The following is a 17,433-nucleotide window of genomic DNA, read 5'->3' on the forward strand; positions in this document are numbered from 1 at the left end:
CGCTGGAACCCACAGGGGAGATCTTCCACCCCTGGAGCTGGTGGGGCTCCGAGAGGAGCCGGGTTCCACCGCAGACCCCCGCCTTGGGCAGGGTGACTTCAGGAGGCTCTGAGCTATAGGGGAAACAGTTCATTTCGTTGCTGGACACCGGTGAGGGTGGCAGGGGCCGTGCTGCAGGCTGGAGGGAGGGGACGATGCTGCTTTCCTTGGTGGGACTGAGGTCAGGGCTCAGTATTTTACACCTGAAGATTTGACCGTTGTGGTGGTGACACATCTCCGCACTGAGGAAGATCCACCCCCGGCCATGAAGTTGCCACCTCCGGGGCTGCACATCCTCCCGCTTCCAGAGGAGAAGCCGCTGGTCAGTATTGCTCCTCCCATGCCACAGTTGCCTCCGATGATGTTTCCTCCTCCGACCACACACACTCCTCCTCCCATGCCATTGCTGGGGCCAAAGCCACAGGGTCTGCCTCCAGCCAAGGAGCCTCTGCCTACCACAGCTGCAAGACAAGGACAGGCTCAGTGAACATCAAGTGACTGCCTGGGGCCCCTCATGAAACCCAGGTAAAAGCCATTCTGCAGAGGAGATGATGAACAGATACTTACAGACATTGACGTTGGACGGGTTATCGAAACAGAGCCTGTGTAGGGAAAGGAACACAAGTTGTAAATCTGATCTAATAGACAGTAGTTCAGCTCCACACAACCTCCAAGTGCTCTTCTTACCTCCTGTTGCATTTAACATAACCAAAACCACTGAGGAACGTTCCCTGTGGGACCTCCTTGCTATTTTAGGCTTAAAAACTTGAGGAAAAATTGGAAGATTACAAGCATAAATGGGCTATAAAAGATGATTAAACCTTAGCCTGTCCCAAGGACTGAGAGTACCTCAGCAAGGACAACATGACAGGAGTTCTTACCTGTTCTCCTCTCCCTCCAGCAGCTTCCTATACATGGCAATCTCAACGTCCAGTGCAATCTTGATATTGAGCAGCTCCTGGTACTCCTTCAGCAAGCGAGCCAGCTCCTCTTTGTCTTTGCTCAGAGCACACTCCAGCTCTTCCAGTTTCCTCCTGGCATCCTTCAGGGCCATCTCACCCCGCTCCTCAGCCTCAGCAATAGCTGATTGCAGCTGATGGTTCTGAGAGAAAGAAGAGCAGTTTCTCGGTGCCCTTCTGCACACCCTCCACTGGAGCAGCCTCAGGGCACAAACTGGGTGGAAACAGGCAGGAACCATCAATCTGCTCCAAGGGACCTGAATTCCAATGACCACGTTTCCCTCACACTGTCCCTTGGTTCACCACAATGCTGATGAGCCCCTACCTGCTTCTTGACGTTCTCAATCTCAGCGCGAAGCCTCTGCACATTCCTGGTGAGCTCTTGGATCTCAATCTTGGTGTTGCGGAGGCTGTCCCCATGCCTTCCAGCAGTGTTCTGCAGCTCTTCATACTGATGGCATGGACACAAAGCAACCCATCAGTGACACAACCTACCAAGAACTCAGGCGGTTCCCCTGCTCTGCATCCAACAGCAGAGACTGTTCCAGGAGCCTTTACTACATCCCAACTCACCCTGCTCTGGTACCAAGCCTCAGCTTCAGCTCTGCTGTTCTGGGCGATCTGCTCGTACTGGCGCCTGACCTCCTCAATGATGCTGTCCAGGTCCAGATGGCGGTTGTTGTCCATGGACACCACCACGGACAGGTCCCGGCTGATGGTCTGCATCTGAGCCAGCTCCTACAAGAAGACAGGAGTCAGCCTGTGCATCTGAGGAGGGCAGAGAGGAGCAGCAGCTCCGAGCAACCTCTGCAGACCAAATCCAATGGACACCCAGTCCTACCTCAGTGTCTTTGGCCACCACATTACAACCGCAGCCAGCCCATGGGAGGGGAGAGCTCTTACCTCCTCGTAGATGCACCTCAGGAAGTTGATTTCATCTGTCAGAGCTCCCACTTTGGCTTCCAACTCTACTTTGGTCATGTAGGCACAGTCCACATCCTAATGGAAAGATCACACAGATAGACATCAGCTTCCTCCCACCCCAACACCATCTTGTTGCTGCCCCCTTCCAACGCCTTTGCAGCTTGTCTCCTCACAGACTCCTTTTGTGTGCCTCTGTAACTCACCTTCTTGAGCACCACGAACTCATTCTCAGCAGCAGTGCGCCTGTTGATTTCTTCTTCATACCTGTTGAAGGGGACAAGACCAGATGAGCAACCTGGTCTAGTGGAAGGTGTCCCTGCCCATGGCAGGGGGCTTGAAACTAGACGAGCTTTAAGGTCTCTTCCAACCCAAACCAGTCTATAAATCTCTTGGACTCTTCAGTGAACCACAGAACCCCCTGTCCCTCAGCCCCACTTCTCCAGAGCTCCTCAGCAATGGGAAGCCTGTGGGAATGCCCAGCCTCTGCTCTCCAGGCTGCTACTCGCTCTTCCTGAGCCTGCCAGGGCACTTACTTGGTTTTGTACTCCTCCACGTATTGCCGCATGTTCTGCAGCTCCGACTCGAGCTGCCCCCTCTGTCCCAGGAGAGTCTCCAGCCTCCTCCTCAGGTTCTGGATGTAGTTTTCAAAGATGACATCGAGGTTCTTCCTTGGGCCCATAGGCCCTTGCTGCTGGAGCAGCTCCCACTTGGTGGCCAGGACCTTGTTCTGTTGCTCCAGGAAGCGGACCTGAAAGCCCACCAAGGGATGTGTGAGATTCACACATGTGAATGTCACACAACTGAAACCTCCTGCTGATGTTGGAGACCAAGGGCATCACTTCCAAAATCCCCGCTATGACTATGGCTGGTTAAAAGCCATTTTTCAAGAGAAGGATTCCTCCTTTCTCCTTTTTTCAAACTGTCCCTGAATTTTCCCCCTTTTCTCCTTCATTTCTACTCTACTTTGATTCTCCATTGGAATATCATATTCCAGATTTACAGATTATTTTCATTTCCAATTGCAAATTTTGACCCAGAACTAATTTCCAAAAACATCAGATCATCATTTTTACCTTCCAGTGAATGAAATCCCACATCAGCGTCTCAGTACTGGAAAACATTCCTCTTAGCAGATACAAGAGGAATTCAATACTTTTGTCATACATTTAAACAACCCTGAAGCACATTTACAATCAACACTCTCCCAGTGCAGGAACTCTAAAGAGTACTCAACTGTACTTGAACTGAAGTAAAGAACAGCCAGGAATGAATTGAAAGCTCATTCTGACATTCGAAGTTCCTCAAGAAGAACAAATCCTTGAAAAGGACAGACTTAAAGGATAACTGAGTGTATCATGATCACTTTGGCCTCAGAGAACACCAGAGAGAAGCTAAGGAAGAAGCTGGATAAACCAAACTCAGAGAAAGTCCTTTGTTTTCTCTGTGGATGTGAAGTTATTACATTGCCTTAGGAGGACTCGGTGCAAACACCACCAGCCCTCCAGAGCTGCCCACACTGAGCTGTGAAGGACAGTATTCCCCTCTGCACAGCACAGAAAAGTTCCTCAGAGTCCCGTTCCCAAGCAAACACAGTTCCAGCCTCTCACCTTGTCAATGAAAGAGGCAAACTGATTGTTAAGAGTCTTGATCTGCTCCTTCTCCTGGCACTTCACTTGTTGGATCTGAGGGTCAATATCGACATGGACTGGCCGCAGGAGGGTTGGGTCAACCTGCACCGGCTGGATGCCTCCAGGAAACCCAGGACCACCTCTCACAGGACCACCAAAGCCACCTATTCCTCCACCAATGACACCTCCTCCAATGCTGCCAAATCCTCCTCCAAAGCCTCCACCAAAGCCACCAATTCTACATCCATATCCACCGCCAAAAGGGCCACCCATGGAAATCCTTCCGTTGCCACCCATGTTATGGAGGCTCCTGCTGCTAAAACCTGCACAACGTCCATTGCCTCCAAATCCCCTGGATGTGGAGAATGAGCTATAGCTGATCCTGCTTCTGCCCCCACATCCTCCAAAGCCACCACCGATGGCAGAGCAAGAGCTGAATCCCCTTTTGCTTCCGCCTCCAAAGCTTCTGCAGGTTGACTGCCGAGACATGGCTGGTTCTTCCAAGTGGAGTCAAGGAGAGCAGAAGGACCAAGGGAGCTGTGCTGCTGCGGGATGAGTGCGGAGAGAAGTGTGCACAGTCTTCTCTGGCTCCACAGCTCCAGGCATTCCCTTTTATCTGCTCCTGGAGGTGGGCTGGGTCTACAAGGGCGTGAAGAGGAAACAAATTTACTGTCTTCATCAGCTTGGTGCGGTTAACAGATTTTTGCCAAATTGTTGACTCCACCCAGAAATACGCTTTGCAATGCAGAAGAGAATAAAAGAGCAAGAGCATTGGAACAGGTCTCAGTGAGTAAGTGGACTCTTATATCTTTATGGCATCAGGAAAACTCTGTTTTACAGGGATGTAGTCATGTTCTTCCCTCCTCCCACCTTTCTACCTGTTCTTAATGATTTTGCAGTTTGTCTGGATCTGGATCTTTTGCCCTGATGCTCAGTGTCAGACCAGCTTTTTGGTGCAAACCAACTAGGATGAGGCTTTCACAACTCCCCCAAGCACACCCCAAATCTCCTGCTTAAGTGGAAAATTGCCGATGGCTTTCCAAGAGGCAGTTTCCCTGTGCAGAGCAAAACCACCACACATTAACATTTAACAACGGTCAGCATTTCTCTTTTATCCAGAAAGGAGGTGCTTGGTTCCTTTCCTAAGAGCATCAGTTGGGATGGGAGTGCCTTCTTTCAGGGCACGTTCCTGAAAAATGTGTCTCTCAGAGTCTGAGCTACCCAAGTACCGAGACTCAGAGCACCAGAGTGGCATGAGCAGAAGAACCAGGATGTCCAGGCTCCTTCCTTGTGCATTTCTGATGGCCACAGGGATTGCTGAACCTGCAGAGGACGGAAAGGACGCTTCGGGCACTAGATGTGGTAATGACAACTAAAGGCAAATAGCAGAGAACTGCAGGCAGGGCTGGCAGTGGCTTCTTAAAATACTATATTTTTACTTGATTTGGCAGGCAAAGGATGAGGCTGAGTTCATCATATTGATCAGTTAGAAATAAGGGGCAACCATGATGTAGAACTCTAACACTTTCTTAAGTAGTAACTAAGAAGAGTTCTCTTAAGAACTACTCTTTCTGAAGTAGTAACAGTTCAGGTACTGCTGTTTACAAAGTGTGCTTTGGGAAGAATGGCATGTCTGCCCGCAGCTTTGACCACAGCAAATTTGGGTGGGGATGGAAGGGTGGTGCCCAAATTCACTTCTGAAAACTGGGGGTTTAAGGGAACAGCGGTGGCTTCAAACTACAGAAGAGCAGTGTTGAATATCGAGCACAAGCTCTGTGGCTCTGAAGTGGGAGGTTTACCTGAAAGGCATCTTGCAGGAATGTTCTGAGTCTCATTATTAAAAATATACAGTTTAGTTGCATTTATGAAATTTAAGAAAAAAACCCCAATATATCCTTAATGCTTCATTCCATAAATCATCAACAAAAGTCAAAGGAAATAGATTTTAAAGCCTTCTACCCATTTCAGCACTCCACTCTTATACCGTCTGTTGGCTTCCAAAGTGGATACTCACCTGAGTATGAATTTTAACCATCACACATAAGACCTGTTCAGCTAAACGCTGTTTGCAAGTATCCTGAGGGGCCAGCCGGCAGCCTCAGACACTTCAGAGCCTTTCAACACCAGCCCGGAGAATCACTTCCAAAAGCCACAAGAGGAACCGGAACAGAAATGCCGTTGGCTGTCACTGAGACCAAGGCTGCTGGACACCACAGCCCCTGCACAGCACCGGGGTGGGGTAGGGGAGATCACGACCCTTGCAGGGGACTCAAGTTGTGGTTGGCCAAGGGTGACCCTACCCTTGAGGGGGACATAAGACAAGGGTTATCCAGATGTGTGTAGTGACAGGCTGCAGGTGGAGCATGGGCAGTGATTCCTACAGCAGGGAGCTGGGGACACATTCCCTTCCTAAAGCAGCTGGAATTAAAACAGGGTGCCCAGAGAAGCTGTGGCTGCCCCATCCCTGGCAGTGTTCAAGGCCAGGTTGGACACAGGGGCTTGGAGCAACCTGCTCTAGTGGAAGGTGTCCCTGTCTGTGGCAGGCGGTTGGGACTGGGTGAGCTTTAAGATCCCTTCCAACACAAACCATTCCATGATTTTATGGTTCTATGGAATGAAAAGGGTCTTATTTCCCAGTTGTTCTCCCCAAGACACAGAGTCAAGTTTTCCAGACCCTGTTGCAGACCGGGGCACTCGCTCATGACGAGCACTCCCGGGGAGGTGTGGGGTGCGGGGCAGCTCCATTTTTGCTTAGAGAAAACAGGTCATCTCTTCCCATGGCCTCCCTCCAGATTGCCAAACACACAGTAGCTGCTTTTCTTGTAGGCAACATGACTTGATTGGAACATCCCACATGGAGGCTCCACGACAAGGGGGAAGATCTGTTAAGTCAGCCAAATGCCTGGCTGCTGACCACAGCGAGCACATACAGATAAGACGCCCAGATTGAGTCACTCTGACGTCTTCAGACAAGATGGGAAGATTACACCAAACCTGGAGTCACTGCAGCCTCCTCCAGGTAAAACTTGATAGACAGCCTGGGCTCCCGCCGTGCCTTCAGATGTCTTTCGCAAGGAGCTGTGCACAGCAGAATCATCTGCACCACACAAAGTGTGAACTCTGCAGAAAGCGTGGATGGAGACCAAGCCAGGCTGCAGCTTCGGCTCTCACACAGCAAAGAGCTGCTGGCAGCAGAGAGGAGGGTGTTGCAATGATTCCTCACAACAATACCTGCAACGCCATGTTTCAGATTATAAAGCTGAGAAGAAACAGAGTCTTAAAATTAAGAACAAAAATAGGTGACTCTTGCCCCAAGCCAAACCCTAAAGTTTGGCTCCTGGCGCAGCCCCAGCTTTTCAGAGGCATTGCCTTCTCATTGCCTTCTGTTTCGGCCAAACCCAGCCACTTTCCCAGCTCCAGCCACTTTGGATGGGCTTCCAAGGGAGGAGAAGTGCCTCTTCCAAGAGTCCTCGCACCATTCCTCACTGCTTTGCCTGGACCTCTCCTGGGTCTGCAGATTCCTGACCCACTGTGGGGACACCGGCAGCTCCCAGCAGGTGGTTGTGGGACTCCTGAACCACCACTGAAAGTGGTTTCTGCCTCTTTGATCTCTTCTTGTGGTGGAGGAGCGGGAGCCCAGCACAGATCAAACACACCGGCTTTCTTCTCCCATTCCCCTTCCTCGAGCTACACCAGATCCCTCCCACTTGTAAAGAAGAGACACTGGGGAATGAATGGGCTATTGAGGGAGCCGATGGGAACCTGAGCCCACGTTGTTGGGTGAGTCACGTCTCTGCAGCTCTTCATGCTCCTACTGCTGGTCAGTGAAGGGAAGGGTGAGTCTGTGCTTCCCAAGCACTGCTGGTGCTCGCAGGGTGCCAGGAGCTGTGCAGCAACCACAGCCCCTTGTTCACTGGTGGTAGGTGCTTGGCCAATGCTCCTGCCCATGCTCCCAGGCAGCTCCAAACCTGCCCCGCCACCGCTGACCACAAGACTCCTTCCATTGCCACCTTCCCCTGCCACAAAGCAAAGTCCACTTGGAGGCAGGAAACTCAGATGAGCTGACAACAGTGTATTGATCTGAATCTTGTTCCCACCCTGCTGCTGATCTCCATCATCAATCAACGTGTTTGGGTGTCTACTAGTTTTGCCGCCCTGCACTGGCAGCATTCCTGCACAGGTCCCATAACTTTCTGGTGGTGGTTCCAGCACTGGTTCTTCCTGTGCTAAGAGTTTGAAGTCCAAGAGGGAGATAGACCAAACCCCTTTCCTAGAGCAGCAGCAGGGTTTGAACAGACCACTCTGGTAAGACATGACATGGGGAAAAGGGCCTTGAGGGGATTAGTCTGGATAAAGGCTGATCCCTAAATATTGGCACAGGGAAGGCTCATTGATGCAGCAGGTGCTGGACCCTCAGTGCTGGAGGTTTCCAGACACTACAGATGGGGACATCCCCTATGGACAGGACTATATGGGATTCCAAGGATGCGGCTCTATCAGGACCTGTCTAAACCTTTAGCAGACTCCTGAATTCCTCCAGTTTGGGCTCCCATTGCTCCTGCCTGCTCACATTTACTGACATTGTGTGACCTGAACACCCAGAACCCACCATTCCAGGTAAGGGCTTGTGTTCCCAGGCACTGCAATGACTGGCCAGAGTGAAGAGGCATCACTCATGCTTAGACACTTGCCTGGCTCCATTCCCACACCCATTCACTTCCCTCAAAGCACAGCCACAACACAGTGAGCAGAACAACCCAAACCCTCCCATTGCAATGACACAAAGACATAGTGAATGTTCTCTGCAATTTATTGGGAATGGCAACATCCCGAGGAAGTAGGGCTGACCAGACAAGAGAGGAAGGGAGGTGGGGACAGCACATCTCACTCCATGTCACAAGGCATTGGGAACAAGCTTTGTTCTTCTGAGAAAAAGTCCACGTGTGACCGGGTGTCATGGAGAGCAAGGACAAGGGGAATGGAAGCCACAGCTTGCCCCACGCCTACCCAAAGGCTGGTGAATGGAAGCGGTGGATGCACCACATGCAGAAGCACCCCAGGGGCACGGCCATGGAGGAAGAGGAGCAAAGAGGAGCTTTATACACGTTTGCCCGCAGCAGCCAGCAGTGTGCAGCCCAGCAGGACAGGCAGAGCGTGCCCTCCTCTGGAGCAGCTCTCCGGGCCGGGTGCCCAGCGGGGACCTTCCTTTGCTCGGGGGGTTGTTCCAGCACGGGGCTCCCCGCAGGGACCAAGCCGGGCGGAGGAGCTGGTGCGTGGTGGCACACGTGAGGGACACAGTCCGTGTGGCTGCCGGACACCGGGGCTGGCTGTGGGGAGGCTGGGCTGCTGCCGGGAGAGGGGGGGAGACGCTTCTTTCCTTTGCCAGCGTGGCGGCGGGGCTCAGAACCTCACTCCTGACGACTTGACCGAGGTGGTCGTGACACATCTCCGCACGGAGGACGAGCCCCCTCCGGAGCTGAAGTTGCCCCCTCCGGAGCTGAAGTTGCCCCCTCCGGAGCCGCACATCCTCCCGCTGCCGGAGGAGAAGCCGCCGCCGCCGCCGCCGAGCATCCCTCCTCCCAGGCCGCAGCTGCCGCCCATGCTGCCTCCGCCGAAGCTGCCTCCTGCTCCGCAGGCGCCGCCTCCCATTCCCATCCCTCCTCCCATTCCCATTCCTCCTCCTATTCCTCCTCCCATGCCACAGCTGCCGCCTCCGAAGCCTCCTCCCATGCCGCTGCCGCCTCCGAAGCCGCCTCCCATGCCTCCTCTGCCTCCGGAGATGGTGGTCCTGCCTACCACCGCTGCAAGAGAAGCAGAGGTTACACACACGTCCATGATATCTCCAGAAGGACACGGGCAGCTAGTCCTTCTCAGGGAAACAGAGGCAGATACTTACAGACATTGACGTTGGACATGCCGTCGTTGCACAGCCTGTGAGGGACAACAGGAGCAGTTATTCCTCTGGGAAAGGCATGTTCTTTAGCTGAGAATTACCCACTTTCTACAAGGTCGATATTCCCGATTTGTATAATTTTTCCAATTACTCTTTAAAGCAAATGAGCAACCTGGAACTTAATATTCCCATGAGAAACATGTAGAACATACTTAAGACTAAGGATCAGAGCAGTAGTGATACAGAATTTACCTTCAGAAGAAGGTTTTAACAGACCCAGTAGAATCAGTCAAGAGTTTAGTCAAATAGACACAACCAGGGAGAGGTACCTGTTCTCCTCTCCCTCCAGCAGCTTCCTGTACATGGCAATCTCAACATCCAGTGCAATCTTGATATTGAGCAGCTCCTGGTACTCCTTCAGCAAGCGAGCCAGCTCCTCCTTGTCTTTGCTCAGGGCAGCTTCCAGCTCTTCCAGTTTCCTCCTGGCGTCCTTCAGGGCCATCTCACCCCGCTCCTCAGCCTCAGCAATTGCTGCCTGAAGCTGCTGGTTCTGAGGAAGCAAAGAGAAGAGCAGTTTCTCGGTGCCCTTCTGCACACCCTCCACTGGAGGAGCCTCAGGGCACAAACTGGATGGAAACAGGCAGGAACCATCAATCTGCTCCAAGGGACCTGAATTCCAATGACCACGTTTCCCTCACACTGTCCCTTGGTTCACCACAATGCTGATGAGCCCCTACCTGCTTCTTCACATTCTCAATCTCAGCGCGAATCCTCTGCACATTCCTGGTAAGCTCTTGGATCTCAATCTTGGTGTTGCGGAGGCTGTCCCCATGCCTTCCAGCAGTGTTCTGCAGCTCTTCATACTGATGGCATGGACACAAAGCAACCCATCAGTGACATCAAGAACTCAGGCAGTTCCTCTGCTCTGGGACAAGGGAGGCATCCAACAGCAGAGACTGTTCCAGGAGCCTTTACTACATCCCAACTCACCCTGCTCTGGTACCAAGCCTCAGCTTCAGCTCTGCTGCTCTGGGCGATCTGCTCGTACTGGCGCCTGACCTCCTCAATGATGCTGTCCATATCCAGGTTCCTGCTGTTGTCCATGGACACCACCACGGACAGGTCCCGGCTGATGGTCTGCATCTGAGACAGTTCCTGCAACCAAGACAGGCAGCCCAAGTGACTCTCAAGACCAAATCCACATGGAAGCCCTGTCAAATCACAGTGACTTTGGCCACCACACACCTTATTACAACTGCAGCCAGCCCAGGGGAAGGGAGAGCTCTTACCTCCTCAAAGATGTATCTCAGGAAGTTGATTTCATCTGTCAGAGCGCCCACCTTGGCTTCCAACTCTACTTTAGTCATGTAGGCATTGTCCACATCCTAAAGGAAAGATCACATCAGCTTCATCCCATCCCAGAAGATCTGTTGGCAGCCAATGCTCCTGTTGGAAGCTGCCCATCTTCCTGCTTCCCCCTTCCAACATCTTTGCAGCCTCCTCTCCTAGTGCCTCTGTAACTTACCTTCTTGAGCACCACGAACTCATTCTCAGCAGCAGTGCGCCTGTTGATTTCTTCTTCATACCTGTTGAAGGGGACAAGACCAGATGAGTCTCTTGGACTGTTCATGGATCAACCACAAAACCCCTCTTCCTTCAATCCCATTTCTCCAGAGCTCCTCAGCAATGGGAAGCCTGTGGGAATGCCCAACCTCTGCTCTCCAGGCTGCTGCTTGCTCCTTCCTGAGCCTGCCAGGGCACTTACTTGGTTTTGTACTCCTCCACGTATTGCCGCATGTTCTGCAGCTCCGACTCGAGCTGCCCTCTCTGTCCCAGGATCGAATCCAGCTGCCTCCTCAGGTTCTGGATGTAGCTTTCAAAGATGGTGTCAAGGTTCTTCCTTGGGCCTGAAGGTCCTTGCTGCTGGAGCAGCTCCCACTTGGTGGCCAAGACCTTGTTCTGTTGCTCCAGGAAGCGGACCTGAAAGCCCACCAAGGGATGTGTGAGGAACATCACACAACTCAAACTTCTTAATGATGATGGAAGCCAAGGAAATCACTTCCTGAATACCCAATTATGCCTTATTCACACATCCAAGCTCCTGAGGCCATGACAAGCATTAGTAAACTTTGAATCAGTACGAACTTGCCGCTTTGGGACGAAAAGCTGTTGCCAATGGAAACCAGCATCCCTGTTTCCCATAGCATCAGTTTGGACATCACTGTCATCTCTGTAGTTGTGAAGTCAAGAAAACCAGTACATTTTTTACCTAACTGTACACAAACTCATTTACAGGGAATTCTTTGGTTCCTCTTTGGAACTTTGGAGCGTTGGATAGGTGTTTGGGACTCTGAAGTTTATAGAATCAGATCCCTGAAAAGAAAGCTTCATCAGGAGAAGCCAAATAATAAGAACTCTTTGAGCAACTGAACATACGAGGATGACTTTACCCTGAATCACTAGAAATTAGGCTGAAGAGATGACAAGGCAAGAGAATCTACACAATGTCCTGCAGATGTTCCCTTTCATCCTCTACGAATGCGCAAACCTTGCCCATTGTTCCCTAGTACTTAGTAAGACGTTACTAACAACTAGCTGCTAAGGCAAACTCCAACAAGCCCTGGTTGGGAAGAAACAAAAGTTCCCTTTCCACATCCGAGGGAAGTCATTCAGAATTCCCACCTCTGACCAAGCCGGGTCCTACACTCTCACCTTGTCAATGAAGGAGGCAAATTGGTTGTTAAGAGTCTTGATCTGCTCCTTCTCCTGGTTTTTCACTTGCTGGATTTGGGGGTCAATCTCAACATGAACCGGCCGCAGGAGGCTTGAGTCAACTTGCACTGGTTGGATGCCTCCAGGGAAGCCAGGGCCACCAAAGCCACCTATTCCTCCACCGCCCATTCCTCCGCCAAAGCCACCCATTCCTCCACCACCCATTCCACCACCAAAGCCACCCATTCCACCACCACCACCCATTCCTCCACCAAAGCCACCCATTCCTCCACCAAAGCCACCCATTCCTCCTCCACAGGCTCCTCCAAAGCCACCTATTCTGCCTCCATATCCTCCACCACCGTAGCATCCACCCATAGCAATTCTTCTACTGCCACCCATGTTATGGAGGCTCCTGCTGCTATATCCTCCACACTGTCCACCTCCTCCACCTCCCCTGGATGAGGAGTATGAGCTGTAGCTGATCCTGCTTCTGCCGCCACCTCCTCCAAAGCCACCACCGATGGCAGAGCAAGAGCTGTAGCCCCTTCTACTCCCTCCTCCAAAGCTTCTGCAGACAGATTGCCGAGACATGGCTGGTTCTTCTAAGCAGAGTCAAAACCAAGCGGAGCAGAAGGTCCAACGGAGCTGTGCTGATGCCGGGTGAGTGCAGAGAGAAGTGTGCACAGTCTTCTCTGGCTCCACAGCTCCAGGCATTCCCTTTTATCCACTCCTGGAGGTGGGCTGGGGCCGCATGGGCGTGAAGGTGGAACCTGATTTATTATGTTCATCAGCACGGTGCTGTTGACAGATTCTCAGCTGAGCTTTGCCATATTTGGGCCTGCCTAGAAACACACCCTGCAATAGAGAAGGGAATAAAAGAACAAGAACATTGGAACCGGTTGCAGTGACTAAGTGGACTCTCATATCTTTATGACATCTTGAAAATCACCTTGTACAATAATGCACTTTTCTGCAGCCCGTTCTTGGGGTTCCGGCCTTTGTTAGTAGTTCCCAATCATTCCAGATACAGATCTTCCCAATCAAAGCTCCCCGGAAAGCAGCAGTTTTGATGAAATCCCAGCTATAATATTAGCTTTCACAATTCCTCACACACACCCTAAATCCCCTTTTTATATGTCAAGTTGCCTTTGGCATTTTAGACGTTTCCCAATCGTGAACGGGAGCTCACGACACCGAATTTTGAAGAGACTCAGCAGATTCTCCTGCTGCAAAGGGAAAACATCTCCTCTGAGCGCGTGCAGTGGCGCTCGCAATGGGAGTGTCTTCAAGCCATGGATTAAATTCTCTCCAACGGTATCTCCCCAGATCTGTGACAACTCACCGGGACCTTGGATGATGCTGGAGCAGAGTGAACACAACAACTTGGATCATTGTGTTCCTTCCCTAAGCACTTCTGAAGGTGACGGAGCACGATGACCTGTGGAAGAACAAGCAACATTGGGCAGCTGCTTCAGTGACAGTGACTGGGGACAGATAGACAAGTCCTTTAGAAGTGGAGTGATGATGAACACTTGATGATGAACACTTGGAGGTGGTGAGGGGTTCCTACAGCTCGGATCAGTGTTGTGACCTCTTCTTTACCCGATTATCTCCAAAGATGAAACAACAGAAGTGGGAAAACTTGGTGAGAAATGGAGCTGTTACAACTTCTAAGGCACAGTATATCCTCTTGATTGCAAATATTGTGTTGGGAAAGGGATGTATTGTAGAAATGGATTCATAAGATGCCTCTGAAATAAAGAATCCTGTTTTCTGATTGCATGTAATTGGTATTTCAAGTAATTGCTCATAAGATTCCAGATTATGAGAGCAAAGAAAAGCTGACACTGATGAGCAAGTTCTGAAGAACTGAGATTATAGGTGCTGGTTAAAAGGAAACTGGGATCTGTAAATGTTACTTAAAAGGTATCTACAAGGTCTTATCCATCAGGGTATTATCAAGCAAATACGTGTATAGGTTTTCTCTAGATAATACCAGGAAACGTAACAAAAAGTGACAGAGAAAATAGCCAGTAGAGCCCTTCCAAAGACTTAAAACAGTGAAGAACATGGGTTTAGAGTCATGGAATCCAGGCTGGTTTGGGTTGGAAGGGACCTTAAAGCTTCTCCAGCTCCAACCCCCTGCCACAGGCAGGGACACCTTCCACTAGAGCAGGTTGCTCCAAGCCCCTGTGTCCAACCTGGCCTTGAACACTGCCAGGGATGGGGCAGCCACAGCTTCTCTGGGCACCCTGTGCCAGCGCCTCAGCACCCTCACAGGGAAGAGCTTCTGCCTCAGAGCTCATCTTAATCTCTCCTCTGGCAGGTTAAAAATGAAATACATAAGTTCATTCCAAAGACCTGTGGACAGATGGATGAACATGTGCATCCATATGGAATGTTCACAATCACACACAAGACTTGTGCAGCTAAACGCTGTCTGCAAGTATCCCAAGGGGCCATCCGGCAGCCTCAGGCACTTCAGAGCCTTTCAACACCAGCCCAGGGAATCACTTCCAAAAGCCACAAGGGGAACCAGGAACAGAAATGCCGTTGGCTGTCACTGAGACCAAGGCTGCTGGACACCACAGCCCCTGCACAGCATTGGGTGGGGTAGGGGGGATCGTGACCCTTGAGGGGGACTCAAGTCATGGAGTTGAGAAGGGTTATCCAGATGTGTGTGGACTGCCCCCTGTGACATACTGCAGCTGAAGCATGGACAGTAACCCCTACAGCAGGGAGCTGGGGACACATTCCCTTCCTAAAGTGGCTGGAATTGGAACCAAACTAACATCCAACCAAACTAGTATGGGATTCTATGTTTCTATGAATATGTTCTTTCTCTGAAACATGGCATTGGAGGTATTGTTGTGAGGAATCATTGCAACACCCTCCTCTCTGCTCTTTGCTCTGTGAGATCCGAAGCTGCAGCCTGGCTTGGTCTCCATCCACGCTTTCTGCAGAGTTCGCACTTTGTCTGTGTTGAGGATTTTACTCTGTACAGCTCCTTGTGTAAGAGATGTGGAGGAACAGCTGGAGCCCAGCTGGGTATTGAGTCTACTGGAGGAGGCTGAAGTGACTCCAGGTTCGGTGTAATCTTCCCATCTTGTCTGAAGACGTCAGAGTGACTCAATCTGGGCGTCTTATCTGTATGTGCTCGCTGTGGTCAGCAGCCAGGCATTTGGCTGACTTAACAGATCTTCCCCCTCATTGTGGAGCCTCCATGTGGGATGTTCCAACCAAGTCATGCTGCCTATGAGAAAAGCAGCTACCATGTGTTTGGCAATCTGGAGGGAGGCCATGGGAAGAGATGACCTGTTTTCTCTAAGCAAAAAAGGAGCCGCCCCACACCCCATACCTCCCTGGGAATGCTCGTCATGAGCGAGTACACTGGGTTGCAGAGGGGTCTGGAGAACTTGACTCTGTGTCTTGGGGAGAACAACTGGGAAATAAGACCCTTTTCATTCCATAGAACCATAAAATCATGGAATGGTTTGGGGTGGAAGGGATCTTAAAGCTCACCCAGTCCCAACCGCCTGCCACAGACAGGGACACCTTCCACTAGAGCAGGTTGCTCCAAGCCCCTGTGTCCAACCTGGCCTTGAACACTGCCAGGGATGGGGCAGCCACAGCTTCTCTGGGCACCCTGTGCCAGCACCTCAGCACCCTCACAGGGAAGAGCTTCTGCCTCATCTCCAACCTGAATTTCCCCTGTTTCAGTTTGAACCCACCACCCCTTGTCCTATCGCTCCAGTCCCTGATGAAGGTCCCTCCCCAGCATCCTTGTAGCCCCCTTCAGACACTGGAAGCTGCTCTGAGGTCTCCACGCAGCTTCTCTACTCCAGGCTGAACAGCCTCAATATTCTCAGCCTGTCTTCGAATGGGAGCTGCTCCAGTCCCCGATCATCCTTGTGGCCTCCTTTGGACTTGCTACAGCAGCTCCGTGTCCTTCTCACATTGAGGACACCAGAACTACACACAGTGCTGCAAGTGGAGTCACACCAGGTCAGAGCAGAGGGGCAGGATCACCTCCATGACGTGCTGCTCACACTCTAGGGGTGCAGCACCAAAAAAGGTAACTCTTCCCCCAGGCCAAACCCTAAAGTGCTCCTGGCGCAGCCCCAGCTTCTCAGAGGCATTGCCTTCTCATTGCCTTCTGTTTCGGCCAAACCCAGCCACTTTGGATGGGCTTCCAAGGGAGGAGAAGTGCCTCTTCCAAGAGTCCTCGCACCATTCCTCACTGCTTTGCCTGGACCTCTCCTGGGTCTGCAGATTCCTGACCCACTGTGGGGACACCGGCAGCTCCCAGCAGGTGGTTGTGGGACTCCTGAACCACCACTGAAAGTGGTTTCTGCCTCTTTGATCTCTTCTTGTGGTGGAGGAGCGGGAGCCCAGCACAGATCAAACACACCGGCTTTCTTCTCCCATTCCCCTTCCTCGAGCTACACCAGATCCCTCCCACTTGTAAAGAAGAGACACTGGGGAATGAATGGGCTATTGAGGGAGCCGATGGGAACCTGAGCCCACGTTGTTGGGTGAGTCACGTCTCTGCAGCTCTTCATGCTCCTACTGCTGGTCAGTGAAGGGAAGGGTGAGTCTGTGCTTCCCAAGCACTGCTGGTGCTCGCAGGGTGCCAGGAGCTGTGCAGCAACCACAGCCCCTTGTTCACCAGTGGTAGGTGCTTGGCCAATGCTCCTGCCCATGCTCCCAGGCAGCTTCAAACCTGCCCCACCACCACTAACCACAGGACCACAGCCATATACTCCCCAGAACACACATCAGAATCTAATCCTCCTGGAGACGATCAGAAGGGATGCCATGAGGGTGCTCAATTGGGTTGGTCTGTACAATGGCTAAGCCATGAGTTCCAGAACCTCAGTTCTTGCCTCAGCTGAATTGTCGCACATTGTGTGACCTGAGCACTCAGAACCCACCATTCCAGGTATGGGCACTGCAATGACCAACAAGAGTCAAGAGACATTACCAATGCTTGGACACTCGCCCAGCTCCATTCCCACACCCATTCACTTCCCTCAAAGCACAGTCACAACACATTGAGCAGAACAACCCAAAACTCCACAGCATCAAGCACCACCTTGCCTAGAAGAGGCTTCCAATGCAGCGACACAAAGACATCATGAATGTTCTCTGCAATTTATTGGGAAGTAGGGCTGACCACAGACAAGAGAGGAAGGGAGGTGGGGACAGCACATCTCACTCCATGTCACAGGGGCTGGCACTGGGAACAAGCTTTGTTCTTCTGAGGAAAAGTCCA

The 17,433-nt window shown here is 51.5% G+C and overlaps 2 protein-coding genes across 2 annotated transcripts; both read right to left on the reverse strand.

Moving 5' to 3' along the window:
* Nucleotides 1-228: 228 nt before the first annotated feature.
* LOC115618784 (keratin, type II cytoskeletal 6C-like) lies at nt 229-4,039 on the reverse strand. Its single transcript, XM_030510697.1, has 9 exons — nt 3,530-4,039; nt 2,456-2,670; nt 2,126-2,186; nt 1,902-1,997; nt 1,572-1,736; nt 1,324-1,449; nt 921-1,141; nt 607-641; nt 229-500 (listed from the first exon to the last, which is right to left on the reverse strand). Exons 1-9 carry the CDS (start codon nt 4,037-4,039, stop codon nt 229-231), a joined length of 1,701 nt encoding a protein of 566 aa, XP_030366557.1.
* Nucleotides 4,040-8,950: 4,911 nt separating this feature from the next.
* On the reverse strand, nt 8,951-12,749 carry LOC115618782 (keratin, type II cytoskeletal 3-like). The gene is made up of 9 exons (XM_030510695.1): nt 12,156-12,749; nt 11,209-11,423; nt 10,969-11,029; nt 10,733-10,828; nt 10,434-10,598; nt 10,181-10,306; nt 9,773-9,993; nt 9,447-9,481; nt 8,951-9,351 (listed from the first exon to the last, which is right to left on the reverse strand). Exons 1-9 carry the CDS (start codon nt 12,747-12,749, stop codon nt 8,951-8,953), a joined length of 1,914 nt encoding a protein of 637 aa, XP_030366555.1.
* Nucleotides 12,750-17,433: the final 4,684 nt, after the last annotated feature.

The sequence above is a fragment of the Strigops habroptila genome, chromosome 23 (assembly GCF_004027225.2).
Source record: "Strigops habroptila isolate Jane chromosome 23, bStrHab1.2.pri, whole genome shotgun sequence".
Taxonomy (NCBI): Eukaryota; Metazoa; Chordata; class Aves; order Psittaciformes; family Psittacidae; genus Strigops; species Strigops habroptila.

Bases quoted from the DNA above. Each gene is read 5' to 3' on its own strand.
- LOC115618784 (XM_030510697.1), bottom strand. From the start codon at position 4,039: ATGTCTCGGCAGTCAACCTGCAGAAGCTTTGGAGGCGGAAGCAAAAGG. The intron at 1,142-1,323 runs GTAGGGGCTCAT...TCTTTCTCTCAG, and splicing joins TTGAGAACGTCAAGAAGCAG to AACCATCAGCTGCAATCAGC. The intron at 501-606 runs GTAAGTATCTGT...CTTGTCTTGCAG, and splicing joins CCCGTCCAACGTCAATGTCT to CTGTGGTAGGCAGAGGCTCC.
- LOC115618782 (XM_030510695.1), bottom strand. From the start codon at position 12,749: ATGTCTCGGCAATCTGTCTGCAGAAGCTTTGGAGGAGGGAGTAGAAGG. The intron at 11,424-12,155 runs GTGAGAGTGTAG...GTGGGCTTTCAG, and splicing joins TTGCCTCCTTCATTGACAAG to GTCCGCTTCCTGGAGCAACA. The intron at 9,352-9,446 runs GTAAGTATCTGC...CTTCTCTTGCAG, and splicing joins CATGTCCAACGTCAATGTCT to CGGTGGTAGGCAGGACCACC.